Source organism: Malaclemys terrapin, chromosome 1 (genome assembly GCF_027887155.1).
Source record: "Malaclemys terrapin pileata isolate rMalTer1 chromosome 1, rMalTer1.hap1, whole genome shotgun sequence".
Taxonomy (NCBI): domain Eukaryota; kingdom Metazoa; phylum Chordata; order Testudines; family Emydidae; genus Malaclemys; species Malaclemys terrapin.
In genome coordinates this window covers 313,100,355-313,117,922 of record NC_071505.1, presented here as the reverse complement: position 1 = coordinate 313,117,922, position 17,568 = coordinate 313,100,355, and the positions used below count along the sequence as shown (strand labels likewise).

General features: G+C 44.0%; 1 protein-coding gene across 2 annotated transcripts in view; it reads right to left on the bottom strand.

Annotated features, from left to right (window-relative positions):
• Positions 1-6,317: 6,317 nt before the first annotated feature.
• LOC128829950 (gap junction beta-6 protein) overlaps positions 6,318-17,568 on the bottom strand; it is a 39,993-nt gene continuing 28,742 nt past the window's right edge. For both annotated transcript variants that reach the window (XM_054015483.1, XM_054015482.1), the window contains exon 2: positions 6,318-9,237. In XM_054015483.1, coding sequence (XP_053871458.1) covers positions 8,424-9,215 — 792 coding nt within the window. In that variant the 5' untranslated portion in view covers positions 9,216-9,237 and the 3' untranslated portion in view covers positions 6,318-8,423. The remainder of the gene's footprint in view (positions 9,238-17,568) is intronic.

The window sequence follows — 17,568 nt, the reverse complement described above, 5'->3', positions numbered from 1 at the left end:
GGAGAAGAGTTCCATGGATTCCACAGCCAGTAAGGAAAGTCCAGCAGGCATCAGATGACAAAGATGAGAGGCAAGGTAACCATTATCGATTTGCGTCATCAGTTGTTACTTTTGCCACGAATCAGCTAACTTGGTACAACTGCTGGCATTTAAAGGGAAGAGCAGTTATAACCCATAGGTGCCAAATAATGGGACTCTATTGTCGGATATATGAAATCGGATGATGCTATTAGAACAATAACATGACTTGCAGAGACCCGCGTTTACAGCAGTGGGCAGTACAGAGACTTGACACTGGATTACTTGATGAAGCACACCTGATTCCTCTCAGAAGTAGAGTGACAGAAAGTAGCCACCACACCCGGTCTTTTCCGCCAGGGAGTAACTCAGGTGACAGCATAATTTAGAAACAGGAAACTAATCCAGAAAACTGTTTTAGGCAATCAGGGGCAGTAGTTTAGTCCTGTAGCAGATGATTTATTATTACTCATTGTTTATCATGGTAATGCTTAAGGATCAGCTAAGATTGCCTATCCCCCTCCCCCGCCTCCTCCACCACATACTAGTACTGTACAGACACTGAGGAGTAGACAGTCCATACCTGGAAGATTTTACACTCTAGACCAGACAGACATTGGGCGGAGGGAGGGAGTATAGCACATAAGCAGTGTGAAGGTCTGAAAACATGCTAATGCCACAAGTTTTATTTAATGCTTTGTAAGGGGTTTTGGTGCTTGGGGATTAGCTAAATCAGTGGTCTCAAAGTCCCGGCCCGCAGGCCACCTGCGGCCCAAGAACCTCACCACTGCAGCCCGTGTAGGAGAGATGCATGCAGACATGCTGCCGGCAATGTTGTCTGCAGGCACCGCCTACCCCACCCGCAGCTCCCATTGGCTGGGGGGAGAGGGACAGAGATACAGCATCATTAGTTGTCGGGCAGAGTCAGCCATGGAGGCAGCATCGCTTTTTTCCACAATGAATATGAACGAGTCAAAATACCGAACATAACTATCTGATGCACACCTTGCTGCAATCATGAAGGTTTCAACTGCTCAGTCACTGAGGCCAAACATCAACAAACTGACAGAACTGAAGCATTGCCAGATGTCTGGCAAACACTAAAAACTCTCTGGCAGGCAAAGAATTGTATAAAGTTGTATGACAGTTTTCTTATTTCTAAGAAATTCAAAATAAAAAATGCAATATAAACATTTTCTTTTCTGAACACCATTTTCAGTGACATTATTGGCCCACTGGGAGGATTTGAGGACTGGCACTGGCCCTAAGGTAAACTGAGTTTGAGACCCCTGAGCTAAATGAAAAAAAAAAAAATACAAAGAAGGGAGCGGGGGGGGGGGACGGGGGACAAGGGCCGAGAGCATGCATGGCTGGTGGAGTGAGACTGAGGGGGAGGGGGAATTTGGAGGGCACAGCCAAACAGGATAGGGGAGAGACTGTCCAGAGTGAAAATAGAGGCAAACTGCCTAACACCTTCAGCACTATCTAACAGCCCCTGTTGAGTTGGCTGCTTGTGAGTGTCTCTGCGTTCCCTCTCCCCACATAGTTGGTGCCACCTCAGACTATCGTTCTTCCATGGGCCGCCGTAAGTTGGGGAAGGGAGGTGACCCCAGAGGAGCGGGTGGTCACCCCTGGACATATGATGGGTCAGGAAATGGGCATTGAGATGCTGCTTGAAACCATGGAAGGTCTCTTACGTTAATAATGACCAAAGCCCACTTCAGCATGTGCAGCTGGGCGGTCTTTCTTGGAAACAGTTGGACCCCTTGTTAGGACTGCCTGTCAGCCATGAAAGAGCGTGCTTGAGTGCAGTAAAAGCCGGACTACAAGGTGTTAACTTCTCCCAGCGGGATGATGATGATGATGAACACAATGGAACACTTTTCAATGAATGTCCAGGTGCTGCATGGACCAGATCCAATGGGCCAGCTGCTTCAGCCTCCTGTGGCCCTTGTGCTCCAGGGTGAAGATACAAAGGGGTGGTAGGGAGTGGGGGGGAGAACCCATGGATCCAGCCTACTGAGGATTTCCCCAACATAGGACAATCCCTGCACTGGGTCCTGCTCAGGCCCTCTTTCCCCTTGACTGTGGGGTGAGCATGGCTAGTGAGGCCCTACAATCCATGGCTGCTGGAATGATCCTGAGTGCTGCTGGCAGCCTATGTAGTGTAGTGTGAATTTAGTGCTTGTGTAAATTTCTTGGTTGGAAGCCCTGGAGATGCAGCTCTTTATTCTCAACAGGAGACTTTGAGAAGGGGCAGCAGCAACCCAAGTTTCCCCACAGAGGCCCATCAATGTGCCTCATGCCTGGCCTGGAGGAATCATTTCTAGGAGGTGAATGGGTAGTTGAGTTTCCATGCCAATGCCTTCCTTGGGGGTCTCTGCTGATAGACAGACATCAGCAGTGACAATCACCATAGGAGTGTTTGTGATGTGGATACTCATCTGCTGGAAAGTAGACTGAGACCATCATAGTCTTTTCAGGCTTCCAAGAAGACTTCAACTTCTAAAGTTATGGGGATGGCTGACCTAAGGCCTTGTCTACACTAAAGGGAAAAGGCGATCTAAACTACACAATTTGAGTGACATGAATAGCGTAACTCATATCGATGTAGCTTAGATCTACTTACTGTGGAGTCCACACTATGTGATGTCGATGGGAGATGCTCGCCCGTCGACTCCTCTTACTCTTCTCAATCAGGTGGAGTTCAGGAGTCGACGGGAGAGCGATCGGTGGTTGATTTAGTGGGTCTTCACTAGATGCATCGATCGCCACAGCGTTGATCCTCCGGTAAGTGTAGACAAGCCCTAAGCTATGACTGCCCATCACATCTGTGTTTGCCTTAGCAAATCTGGGGGGAAAAGAGGGCATGGAATGGCCAAATGGATGTTTTTTACCTTAACATGCCCATTTCAAATTCAGTCATTCTGTCTGTGTCTGAAATCAAGATCATGGCAAGTGCAAAAGAGAGGAATAAATGCCATATAAGAATTACTCTAGACATGGCATGTGCTACTAGGGACAGGAATAAACTTAATTGGACAGATTTTCAAACTAGGTTGCCAGACATCTAAACTGTTCAGTTGGAGTGGGATCTTACGTATATGTTTCCCTTTGACATACACTTCCATAGGTATAAAGAGAAATTATCCAAATGTTGTTCTGCCCATCTCCAGTTGACACTGTTTGATTTTTTTTCTGGCATTAGTCATCAACTGGAAGTGAGACAAGAGCTATAGGATTTATCCTAGCTGTACAGCTAGGAGGAGAAAGGTCATTCCCTTTTGTGGAGGAGTTTGATATTTTGAAATCTGGTTTCATTCTGATTTGGAATGAAAACCAAAAACTTCAAAATTCTTTCTGAAAGAAAAAGGATCCTGACATGGGCAGTCTGCCCTGAAGTTGTGGGCCCTGGAAGTCCAGGCGATGCAAGGCAGGGAGCTTGGGAGCCAGCAAAACCCACTTCCCTATTAGCCTACCAACCAAGATGCAGAGGAAGGTGGGTCCATAAGCAGGGGAATACCCTAGGCAATACATGGGAGAGCTGGGTTCAATTCCCTGCTTTGCTAGACTTCCTGTGATCTTGGCATAGCATTTTGACTCAGTTCCCATCTGTAAAATGGAGCTGCTAATAGTACTTCTCTATCTCACAGGAGTATTGTGAGGATAAATCCATTAAAGATTCTGAGGGGCTCAGATATTACAATGCTAGGGGCCATATGAGTACCTAAGATAGATTTGGGAGCCAGAGCTGCCAAGCTGTTAGCTCCCCACCAGGCTGGCTGCTGAGTGAGCATGCTGGCAGGAAACCAGACAGGTTTCGGATGAAATTCCAATTTCTGTGTAGGTCTGAGTGAAGCTTAATATAATGGATGAGGGTCAATTTAGATAAGATTTGTTTCTGTGTAATTAACAGGAGTCAGGGGATGTGAACCTGTTTCATATATTTACGGGTCTGTGATGTGCAGTTCAATCATTACATCATTCACAACGTCAGAGCCAAATTCTCTTCTCAGTGACAACTGAACAACTCTGTTAAAGTCAATGAATTTTGTAACTTAAAAGAGAATTTGCCTCTTTATTTATAAGAAGCCTGAATACAGACTAGACAGGAGCTGGTTATAAGTACATTAGCTTCTGGACTTGGATACCAAAGTAACGTGTGTGGGATACAAGCATGAATAGAACACGGCTTATATAGGGACTCCACTTCTATTTCTGTCACCTGTTGCAGTTTTAGGTCATTCTGACATACTGCTCATTCTCGTGTCCACTTACCTAAGCTTAAAATAATGACACAGCAAGAACAGCAGCACAGGATGTAAAGCTGCACTGAATTCTGCTGGAAAGCTAGAATAAAACTGCCATTTATAAATATTAGAAGCTGAGTGTGCAAAAAAACAAAAACCCCAAACCCACCTGCAGAGTTATTGCCACATCCAATTTTTGCACCTTGGTTTGCACTTTGATGCAAATATGAATTAACTATGTCCTATTTAAGGAAAGCATAATGTAAGGAAGAGACTTTGACTCATTCTGGAGAGAGGCTTAAATTAAGGTTATTTCAAGTAGATTAATGAAGATGGTTAATGATTATTTCTGATAGTGTCTAACTGACCTTAGTGGTATGTGATTCATAGATGAAAGCCCATAGAAAGGATTGCACTGAGGAATAAATATCACTCTGCTGCAAAAGCATCCCCATCTAAGCTTGTTGTACATGGTGCTGTCTGAACTCTCTCAGTGATCTGAGGCTATGTTCTTTCATCCATAGGAGAAATATTTCTCTACTTAATAGGCTATGGTCTTATCATTCCTACTAAGGCAGGGATATTCATGCACTGTCGCAACATTGTTCCCTATGCCCTTCAGCCTACGCACAGTGTACTAGTGGGTTAATGAACCACAGCTAAAGAGATTAGGAATAATTCCAGAAAGACATCCACAAGCAGATCCTCCTTGTGTAGGTGTTTTCAATGGGTCGAGGGAGCAATTCAGGCCTCCGTAATTTACCGTGTTGCTTTTACCCGAGTTGCCTGCAGACAAGCTTAGAAATTAACAGTAGTTTTCTTCTACCAGAGTTCTGCAATATCAACAACAATCAGTTGATTCTCCCAGTAGAATAGAGGATGTGAGTTAGGGATCTAAGATCAGGATCATTCAGTGGGAGCACCCTCTGTTCCTAGTGATTTAAAGAAAAGAAAAAAAAGTCTCCCACAAAACACACTTTAAATTGCTTTCTTTAATGACCCTCTTCGGTCATCTTAAGGAGGATCACCATAATAAACCCATGGGAGCCAACGGTATAGTCATTTATGCTAGTGTAAGAGAGCAGTAACTAGTGAGGTCAATGGGTTTACATGTTTATACTGGTAGGAGGAAATTCACACCCTTTGGGTGGAGACAGAAAAGGAGAACAAACAACAAAAGACACCAATGCAATGTGTCCTCTGCTTTGCCTGCCCTCACCCTGAGCACTGCCCTGCTCTCCGAAGTGCATGGTGATCACCATTATAGCTAGACTCTGGCGAGGTGCTCCACCATATGGCATGTACATACCTGGGAGTTAACAGGCTAGAAATATGCTGCTATAATACTGGCTCCCCTCTAACCCAGGTAGAAGCATTCTGCCAGCTCTCTGTGACAGGGGCTGGAAAGGGGTATTCTGTGGTGAAGCTAGAATGGTAGTGGGTATGGGCCATGTGTTTTTTGCTTGTATAACCCCTAACCAGGAAATAGCTCGCGGCCCGTCAGGATAATCCACTGGCAGGCCGTGAGACAGTTTGTTTACATTGACTGTCTGCAGGCACGGCTGCCCGCAGCTCCCAGTGCAGGGTCGGCTCCAGGGTTTTGGCCGCCCCAAGCAGCCAAACAAACAAACAAACAAACGCCGCGGTCGCGATCTGCGGCGGCAATTCGGCGGGAGGTCCTTCGCTCAGAGCAGGAGTGAGGGACCCTCCGCCGAATTGCCCCGGAACAGCTGGGCGTGCCACCCCTCTCCAAAGTGGCCGCCCCAAGCACCTGCTTGGTAAGCTGGTGCCTGGAGCCGGCCCTGTCCCAGTGGCCGCCGTTCGCCATTCCCGGCCAATGGAGCTTTTTTGTTTAACGTGTTGGTGTATGCACAGAGGAATTTCCACCAGACAGACAGAATTTGGCTGTAGGGTTTGTATTGTTTTTAAGTTTAACTGAAGTATTTGAAAGCAGGGAAAGTGAAATAACTCAGCGTGTAAAAATCAAGGTTCACCAAGTGCTATAGGTCATCGGCAAAACACTCACATATAAACTTTCACTCCATTGCACAAGGTTACAGTGTTTGTTTTTTATTCAGAAGACCTCGTTAAGATTCTTTTTCTTTATACTAGCTGAGACTTTTCTTCATGCTAATTCCATCCAGATAGCTCCTACTTTCATACCATTTTGTCATTTTCAGTCTACAATTCAAAAAACCAAAATAGTTCCATAACTATCTACAGTACAAGAAACAATTCATTTGAGAAACAAACAGAAGATAAAGGTTATTTTCATAATAGTTATGATTTTATAACATTGGCAGTATGCAATGTAAAATGTTAATGGAATTATTTACAGAAGATCTGCTAAATGTTTAAAGTTGATATTCTTTATTAAAATGGTATTGGAGGTTACATCTGCTTTTCTGGTAAAAACAAAACCAAAAAAAAAAAAAACATACTACTCAATCATACACTATCACACTCTAAATAACATGGAATTTCAGACCTTACAAAAATACTTGTGAATGCATAACTAAGGTAAGTAAAAACATCTTGTAATACTAGAATATCTTGCCTGGAAAAAAAGTTTGTTCTTATTGCTCTTAAATGTATAGTTTTCAGGACTCAAATATGCATAAAGGGCTAGCTTCACAAAGGGACACAGGTGCTTTTGACCAATCACAAAAGCACCATTCAGCTACTGCTTAACCCTGAAGGTGCCTAGATATCCACCTGACTCCACCTCACAGCTAATGAGCTGCTTGGAGCCCTACCTTACACCTAAGGCATAGCAGAATTCTCAAACTAGGTGTTTTCCTGCCCATCTCTCCAGAGACCAATTTGGTAAGCACACCTAGAACACGTCTAACCTGCACAAGAGTCAGTCAGGAATTCTGGGGCCTGACTGGCAAGTGTGCACCCCTCCAAATACCCAATAGACCAGTGGTTAGGGCACTCACCTGGAATGTCAGAGACCTGTTTTAAATCAGTGTGGAGCAGTGATTTGGAGCAGGGACTGAAACCCAGCTCTCCCATGTCCAGTAAGAATGCCCTAGCCACCAGGCTATTGGGTATTTGGGGATGAGTCGCCGTCTACAAGGTATTCACTTCTCCCAACAAGATTACTATTATTGTTAACACTTCAGTTTCATAGAACACTTTTCATCTTCAAAATACAACAAATGGCCACCTTCCGTAGCGCTGTCAGTGTAGACACTAATGCAATAGGAGGGGATCTCCTGTCACTGTAGTTAATTCACCTCTTTGACAGGCGATAGTATTCTTCCGTTGACCTAGCGCTATCTACACCAGGATTAAGTCAGCTTAACTATGTGGATTTTTCATACCCCTGAGCGACATAGCTGGGTCAACATAACTTTTTAGTGTAGACCAGTCCTCAGTCTCTCTTCTTGAAACAGGTCCCTTTTGTATAAATAATCAGTAGGCCCATGAGAGATTGATTCTACAGCCCACTGGTGAGGATGTTTACCTGATCAGGTCTCCCACCTTTCAGGGGACATCAGGCAGAGCAGGGATTTAAAAATAAACAGGTCTCCCATGTCCCAGGTGAGTGCCTTAACCCTGCTGGGCAATTGGCTATAATGGGTTCTGTCTTGCTCTCATGATGAAAAAGGTCTGACCTGGCTTAGGCACCTAACTCCAGGAGAGGGTTCAGGGCCAAGAATCCCAAATGGAGGTAGGGTCCAAATCCTCAAAAGGTGCTTAGGCACCAAAGCCCTGCCCTTTTCCTCTGCATTTCACATCTGACTAGCTTAGGCAGCTCCCTGCTCAGCATTCAGGCTTCTGAGAATCCTCTTCTTGGTCACCTAACTCTCCCTATGCACTGTGAATTGCACTGGCAGCAGGGTCCCTAGGTGTTGCCTAACTCCTAAGTCCCTTCTGTGAGTCTAGCCCGGAGGTACTAGTGAGTTTCTGCTTGTCATAGTTGCCTTGTTAAGGATATTCTTATGGAGACAGTTTCCTATTTAATCCTTATATACTGTTCACATTTTTATGCTGCTTTGACTCTTTTGAACTAGGTATTTAATTCCCACCTGACATTACATATTAAACCTTCACCCCACTTTATTGTTTAATGTAGCTGATTTCATTTGCAGCTTTGTAAGAGGAATATTCACTCCACACCGAGTGACTCCTCACATTTGCATCACCTTAGCTGCTTGGAAATCCTGAGACTGTGTTGTGACAGCTATCAGATATTAGTTCATTCATTTCATTTTGTTTAGTTTCCTCTTTAGTCTCATGGTTGGGGTGATGTCTTGGAGATGGTGCTCTTCGAGACTTTTTGAGGAAAACTTTTATCAGCAGATAGCAGAATTCAGCCACGTTTAACAAAATGCAAATACCAGACACAGCGATCATGAAAATAGTAAACACTGTCTTTTCAGTGGGTCGAGAAACAAAACAGTCCACTGTGTTGGGACAAGGCCACGCATTGCACTTCACTAGGCGTGGCATTCGGAAGCCATTGTACATGAAGTAAAACGCATACATAAAGAGGGCTTCAAAGATCATTCTGAAGAATATGCTGCTGGTGTAGGTCCACCACAAGGGACCCTGAATATGAAATCTTTGCGATTTTATTTCTTCAATGTCTTTATATTCACAGGTTTGCCCTCCCTTTCTGAACTGCTTTTTCTTCTCGTGCCTTCTGTACGCAACATGCATGGCCACCAGAAGTGCAGGAGTCGAGACAAAGATGAGCTGAAGGGCCCACAGTCTAATGTGAGAGATGGGGAAGAAGTGGTCATAGCAAACATTTTTGCATCCCGGTTGCAGAGTGTTGCAGACAAAATCATTTTGTTCGTCTCCCCAGACTTCCTCTGCAGCCACCACAAGGATCATAACACGGAAAATGAACATGACGGTGAGCCAGATCTTTCCGATACTGGTGGAGTGTTTGTTTACACCTCCTAAAATGGCCTGCAATGTTCCCCAGTCCATTGTCTCGTTTGAATCCTTTGACCTAAAAAGACAAAATGAATACACCAAAGGATTCTAAATCATGGATTAGGAAATCAATACCATAAAACTTGTGATATAAGACATACAATGGCAGAATATTTATGGGCTACAGGAACTGTTTCACAGCTTGTTGGCATATCATTGTCTTACACTCACTACAAGTAGCCATAAAGGTCCCAGAATTCTGCTTCACCAGCAGAGGGGGAGGGACACTGGTGTCAGAAGAAGGGGCAACAAAACCTTCTGTCACTCCTCCAAAGCACTTCATGCTGCTAAGAGATCATATTTTAGCTCTGTACTAAAATAGCTGATTTGTGTAATCCATGAATTCTAATTGTCTGATTCAAACAGAAAGAACTGATAATGGTAGGTATGTTACCATGCACCAAATCTCAAATCACTGCCTGCAATACACTACAACAGAACAAGTTAACTTTATGAACACAATCCTATTTGTGCCCCCTAGTTCTTCATTCTTCTGAAGAGGATAAATGGAGCACTATGAAGTTATAGTGTGAAGTCTTTTGTAGGAGACCTCAAAAGACATGATTCCTGGTCTGCTGTACATAGACATAAAAGGTCTTTTTAAAAAAAAATTATATATATTACATTAAAGAACAAAAATGTTTTAAGTACATTAGAAGCAGGAAGTCTGCTAAACAACCAGTGGGGCCACTGGACGATTGAGATACTAAAGGAGCACTCAAGGACAATAAGGCCATTGTGGAGAAACTACATGAATTATTTTCATCGGTCTTCACAGCTGAGGATGTGAGAGAGATTCCCAAACCTGAGCCATTCTTTTTAGATGACAAATCTGAGGAACTGTCCCAGGTTGAAGTGTCATTAGAGGAGGTTTAGGAACAAATTTATAAACTAAACAGTAAGAAGTCACCAAGACCAGATGGTATTCACCCAAGAGTTCTGAAGGAACGCAAATGTGAAATTGCAGAACTACTAACCGTAGTCTGTAACCTATCATTTAAATCAGCTTCTGTACCAAATGACTGGAGGATAGCTATTGTGAAGCCAATTTTTAAAAAGGGCTCCAGAGGTGATCCCGGCAATTACAGGCCGGTAAGCCTGACTTCAGTATTGGGCAAACTGGTTGAAACTATAGTAAAGAACAAAATTGTCAGACACATAGATGAACATATTTTGTTGGAGAAGAATTAACATGATTTTTGCAAAGGGAAATCATGCCTCACCAATCTACTAGAATTCTTTGAGGGGGTCAACAAGCATGTGGACAAGGGGGATCCAGTGGATATAGTGTAGTTAGCTTTTCAGAAAGCCTTTGACAAGGTCCCTCACCAAAGGCTCTTAAGAAAAGTAAGCTGTCATGGGATAAGAGGCAAGGTCCTCTCATGGATTGGTAACAGGGTAAAAGATAGGAAACAAAGGGAAGGAATAAATGGTCAGTTTTCAGAATAGAGAGAGGTAAACAGTGGTGTCCCCCAGAGGTCTGCACTGGGACCAGTCCTATTCAACATATTCATAAATGATCTGGAAAAAGGGGTAAGCAGTGAGGTGGCAAAATTTGCAGATGATACAAAACTAGTCAACATAGTTAAGTCCCCAGCAGACTGAAAAGAGTTACAAAAGAATCTCTCAAAACTTGGTGACTGGGCAACAAAATGGCAGATGAAATTCAATGTTGATAAATGCAAAGTAATGCACATTGGAAAACATAATCCCAACTATACATATAAAATGATGGGGTCTAAATTAGCTGTTACCACTCAAGAAAAAGATCTTGGAATCATTGTGGATAATTCTCTGAAAACATCCTCTCAATGTACAGTGGCAGTCAAAAAAGCTAACAGAATGTTGGGCATCATTAAGAAAGGGATAGACAATAAGACAGAAAATATCATATTGCCTCTATATAAATCCATGGTACGCCCACATCTTGAATACTGCGTGAAGATGTGGTCACCCCATCTCAAAAAAGATATATTGGAATCGGAAAAGGTTCAGAAAAGGGCAACAAAAATAATTAGGGGTATGGAACAGCTTCCGTATGAGAAGAGATTAGCAAGACTGGGACTTTTCAGCTTGGAACAGAGATGACTAAGGGGGGGATATTATAGAGGTCTATAAAATCATGACTGGTGTTGAGAAAGTAAATAAGGAAGTGATATTTACTCCTTCTCATAACACATGAACTAGGGGTTACCAAATGAAATTAGTAGGCAGCAGGTTTAAAAAAACAAAAACAAACAAAAAAGCAAGTATTTCTTCACACAAGGCACAGTCAACCTGTGGAACTCTTTTCCAGAGGATGTTGTGAAGGCCAAGACTATAACAGGGTTAAAAAAAGAACTAGATAAATTCATGGAGGATAGGTCTATCAATGGCTATTAGCCAGGATGGGCAGGGATGGTGTCCCTAGCCTCTGTTTGCCAGAAGCTGGGAATGGGCAACAGGGGATGGATCACTTGATGATTACCTGTTTTGTTCATTTCCTCTGGGACACCTGGTATTGGCATCTGTCAGAAGACAGGATACTGGGGCTAGATGGACTTTTGGTTTGACCCAGTATGGCCGTTCTTATGTTCTAGGGGTTTAGCCTGGTGTCCTGCGCCCAACTTTCCCCTCCGCTGTGCAAAGTGCTATCCACTTGGCTGCCAACCTCCCTTCATTTAAGTGCAGCACATAAAGCTCCGGGCAAATTTTATCTCATAGGATCCTCCAAAGCACCATAGAAATGTATGATATTATGCTATAAACTTCAATCAACCAGAGATCTCAGGGGACACCCAAAGTAACTGGGGTTTCAGATAATCAGGGGAGCTGGCTTAGAAGAATTTGAAGTTTGTGACCCTGAGCAGGGACTTCAAAGCCTGTTGGCCAGTATCCTCAGAGAGGCTAGCCAGTTCTGCAACTGTGAGCGAAAGGTTTTTTGCCATTCTGTGCTATTGAGCTTTTTAGCCAGAAGCATCTTTGTGTCCTGCTGAGTCAGCCAGCCACCAGGAAAGCCAACCAGCTCCATTACCGAATATCACTAAGCTGATAAGTGTCATATCACAAACACTAACATCAGGAACTTTTCAAACAATGAGCTTCCAATAGGTGAGGTTGAGATAAACAAGATAGTGCTGTATGGATTATGCCCTTTTGTCTCCGTACAGAAGCATTGCAATAGATTATGGGAACTGGGGGGGGGGGGGGGGGGGGGGGGGGGGGGGGGGAATAAAAATAAATAACCAGAATGGAGTTGTCCTTACATAGAATTTTGTCTACTATTCCTCTCCTTCACTGATTTACAGAAATTTCGTTTGAAGTCTGGTTAGCAATTAACTTAATTCACTTATTTTTTACAGGATAAAAAGACACACATTAGAAACTGAAGAATACTGTTTTGTCAGTAAGAACCCTAGAAACATTTTGATCTGTAAATGCTGGGGGAGCAGGACTAGCACCAAACCTAGCTTGAAATGAATTTTCATTGAGCTGGAGAGAAAGTTTTGAATTTGGTGTACATTCAATTTTCTCCAGAAATTTTTCTCCATAGCCTTGAAGGAAATGGGTGAGGACTGCCTGTACAGGGCTATTGGTTTTTATAGAGATTATTTTCATTATCTTAATACCTCCTAGAATAGGAAGACCCCAGAAAAAACAAGCAGACAAACAAACGAACCAGAACAAAACATTCCACAAAGCTTGCTTACTAGTCTTCCCCTCCTCCCCCCCCCCCCCCCCATCAGTGTCAGGCATCATCCTTTGAAGTTCTCACTCGGCTCTGACATTTCTATACCAAGAGAATTTTCTGATGTTGGTTTTGCTTTTTTTTAAAAAATATGGTGTTGAGTGTTTCTAGACTGTCAGCTCTCCAAGTCAGTCTTTTTTTTTTTGTTTAGTATCATTTACAGCACCAAACATACTGTGGAATGGGTCAGTAGAAATGTCAATCATAGGACTGGCTTGAAAGTGACGATTCTTATTAGTGAAACATTTCAAAGTTTCTAAAAAAATTTTCATTTTGATACAAGTGACACTCTGGTCACTTGGGCTAGAACACAGGAGACCCAAATTCAAGTCTCTGCTCAATTCTGCTTGAACCTGGGCCTCCCATTTCCCAGGCCAGTGCCCCAACTGCTGGGCTGCAATATTTGTCTCTGACAAAGTTGTTGCATCTGACCTGGTTTCACAAAACATTGTGGTTTTGATCAGGGCCGGCTCTAGGCACCAGCAAAACAAGCTGGTGCTTGGGGTGGCACATTTTTAGGGGCGGCATGGCTGGCGCCAGAATGCCGCCCCTAAAAATTTGCCCCGGCCGCCCTAGCTCACCTCCGCTGCTGCTGTTTCGCGCGCCAAGGCGGCTCGGGGTCTCCCCCTCCCTCCCAGGCTCTCAAACCTGGGAGGGAGGGGGAGATCCCAAGCGGCCGTTTCGCGCGCCGCTGCTCCCCCTCCCTCCCAGGCTTCGGAGCCTGGGAGGGAGGGGGAGAAGCGGCGCCCGCGCCGCGGCCACTCGGAGTCTCCCCCTCCCTCCCAGGCTCTCAAACCTGGGAGGGAGGGGGAGATCCCGAGCGGCTGCGGCGCGCGAAACAGCTGTTTCACACGCCGCTGCTCCCCCTCCCTCCCTCCTAGGCTTGAGAGCCTGGGGGGAGGAGGCAGGGCTGGGGATTTGGGGAAGGGGCGGGGCCAGGGGTGGGGTAATTAAAGAACCGGGGGTGGCCAAAATGGTTTTTGCTTTGGGTGGCAAAAATCCTAGAGCCGGCCCTGGTTTTGATGAAACAGCGTTTTCCATCAGAAAATCGATTTCATTGAACAATTTCTGACCAGCTCATGTGCATACAAATAGCAGAGAACTTCTAGCTATATATATATCACACGTAACAACACCTTATTAGAATCACTGGTTCAGAGATCCATGGGCACTAGGACAAAACCTTAGTGCCAACATCCAACAAAGATCGTTAACCCTGATTTAGATATTAAAAGGTCCTGGTTTACCCAGGAGCGCCACTAGTTTTTCTGCCGCCCTATGCGGCGGAAGGTCCTGCCCCGAAATGCCACCCCCCACAGAGGCGGCGGAAGGTCCCGCCGACAAAATGTCGCCGCCCCCCAAATTGTAGTGCCCTAGGCGACCGCCTAGGTCGCCTAATGGGTTGCGCCAGCCCTGGGTTGACCAGGAAACCAACACAGAAGAAATACTATCAAAAGAATGACAGTCACTCCAACTGCAAGTAGGAGAAAATGCTAGATTTCAAACAAAGTGGGTGGCAATATGCCAACGTAACAGCTATACCATCTGCACCAAGGTTTACAGGTCACAGCCGCCCTGGACGGTCAGAAAGCACTTGACAAAACCAAAGAGGACTACAGCTTCATTTCTTGAGGATGTTCAGGATGCTGTGGATAATCTCATGCACTGACAGAAATAACCATCCAGTCACTGGCAAGGAAAGGACAACAGGAGCAGCAAACACAGGTTCACTGTAGCAAATAAACTTGTGACTGAACAGGGCATGGCAGAAGGAATGTCTGAACAAGGAGCAACCATGTGATCAGTGAGCCAATGAGATTCAGAGATTCTAGTCCAATAACCTAGATCTCTCCTTTAGCAATTTCTTCTAGTTTGGATTTCACTAGTTGGCTGTGTTCCTGTCAAGTGGATATTAAACATGTGCTTTTAAAAAAATAAATAAAAAGGAAGATAAAACAAGAGCTACTGGCTTGGTGGATACTGACTGTCCTGTAAAATGGCTAAAATCTTTTGTAACTTTGACCCAGGGTCACATGGCATGGGCCAGGAAATAAGGCTCAGTCTCTTACCAGCAATCTTCTGTGTCACACCTTTATTTCCAGGCAGTGCCAAAATCCTTTCTGCTCTATTGGTTAAAGGTAACTGCACTGTGAGTTGTTAACTAGTGTATAGAGAATGAGTAGAGTCAAAGATTTTAGGTAACTCAGGGAAACAAGGACATTGAATTTTGAAGATAAGATTTTTTTCTGTGTTATTATTGCAATTAAATGTAATTGCCCCTTATGGGTGGATACAGTAAATCTAGAATATTTGGTGGGATTACTTCAAAGATGCAAGTTTTTAGAAACACTTCTTGTCCATTATCTGCAGCCTAGAGATCAAGTTCTTTCTAGACTGAACTAACCCCATCTTGAGACGTGAAGAGTTTCTCCTTCAAGATGCTGACTGCAATTTCCAGGACCTTGCACCTTGCAAAATGGAGCCCTTGGAACAAGCCACATTTTTTTATCCCTCTAAGTTATTTTACAGGGGCAAAGTAGATTTTTCATGAGCATGTCCATATAAAAGAAAAAGTCTCTCTGGGTTCATACCTCATGGCAGCAAAGAAAAGATCCTGAATTCCCAGAAGATTCTTTAGGGGATAATTAGTCAGATTTCTGACTATTTAGCTTTACTTCACCTGTTATTTATCATACTGCATGATTTTTAACCAAGACTGAATGTCAGGATTTACCCTGGGGATCATGTGTTGCAACTTCTCTTCTGATAGTGAATTTACCACTGAGTAATCTTTTCTTTTTATGATATCTGTAAGGCACTCAACTTTGTATTGTGAATCTTTCCTTGACAAGGGCCAGATCCAACACCCTTTAAAGTCTATGGAAAGACTCACATCAATTACAATAGGCTTTGGATCAGCTCTAACTGAGCTTTAGATATTGGAGTGTTGTAACGGATTTTGTTAAACAGATTAGAGATGCTTCTATACAGCTAAATATATCTCATTTAAAAAAACAGAACTGCCACATAGAAGTTTTTCGTGTACATACAAACACAGGTTCATTTCTCTTCTCTGGATTCCACCAGGTTCTTTGCATTCCCAGTTTTGTTTGCTTTCTTGCATCTCTTTTCCTGTCTATTCTTTCCGTCTCCTCCTCCTGTCTCTACCAGTTGTTTCCCACCTCTCATATCTCCTCCATTCCCCTTCATATGCCCTTTTTCTTGGAGCAGGTCTACATTTAAAACACTGCAGCGGTGCAGCTGCGCTACTGTAGCACTTCAGTGAAGATGCTACTATGCCAAGAGCTTCTCCAGTCAGTGTAGTTAACCCACCTCCATGAGAGGCTGTAGCTTTGTACACTGTTGGTGGGGTGGGGTTTAGGTCGTTATAACAGTGTTGCTCAGAGGTGTGGATTTTTCATACCAAAGTGACATAGTTATACGGCTGTAAGATTATAGTATAGACCTGACCTTACTTTTCTCACTGCTGTCTCTCCACCCAGCCCTGCTTTTCTTTCCTGCCACCACACCATCTCTCTCTCCCCCTTCCACTTCAGCTTCCCAGGTTTCATTATTCCTTTTGCCTTCTCCTGCCCCACCAAGTCTCACTCCCCACCACACACATGCCTAAATCTCTTTTGCCCCTTCACCACTTAAAAACCCATCTCTCCTCTTCTCCTGAAAACTGGTCCTGCCATCCTCCTCCATTTGCCCCTCTCCTGTTCTACCTTTCAAGGCTCTACTCCTGCTTTCATGCTGGCTGAAAGCCATGTGGCACCTGGAACACTCCCCAGATATAGAGCCACTTTCAGTTTGATCCTGCAACCTTTGAAGTCAGTGTCAATACTGTTATTAAGTATCAAAGGGGTAGCCATGTTAGTCTGGATCTGTAAAAGCAGCAAAGAGTCCTGTTAAAAAAAACAACAATGAGTCTGGTGGCACCTTAAAGACTAACAGATTTATTTGGGCATACGCGTTCGTGGGTAAAAACCTCACTTCTTCGGATGCTCATGCTCCTATACGTCTGTTAGTCTAGAAGGTGCCACAGGACTCTCTGCTGCTAATACTGCTATTGACATCAGTGGGTGAAGGAGCAACCCCTTAGTGCCATCAGTCCAAACAGATCACACCAACTATCCCCATTCTGGTCAAGCCCTGAATCAAACATCGGTCACAACAACATGTGGGGCAGATGACAAGAAAATATTATAGTAGTCCCAACTGAAAGAGTGTTCTGGGAGAGTTCAATTGCTTTAATTTACCAGAGTGAGGTGGAAGTATTATGCTGACTCAGTATCATTGTTCATCTTTATTCCAGATATTTGCTTCTCAGACCCTTTTACTGACAAAGCGAGTAAAATATCAACCGTCTCTCTGACGGAATGAAAAACTAAGGCAAGGAAAACTAAGTTTCAGTTTAATTGATGGCAGCCTTTATTTTCAGATAGCCAGCACAGCTCTGTAACTGCCATGCCACTGTACATGCATTAGGACCCCAATCCAGCAAAACACTTAAGCATGAGCATAACTTAAAGCATACAAATAGCCCCATTGACTTAAATTCTTTGCTGGACGGAGGCCTGGCAGTTTACCCCTCATCTCCTGCAAAAGGCAATAGCA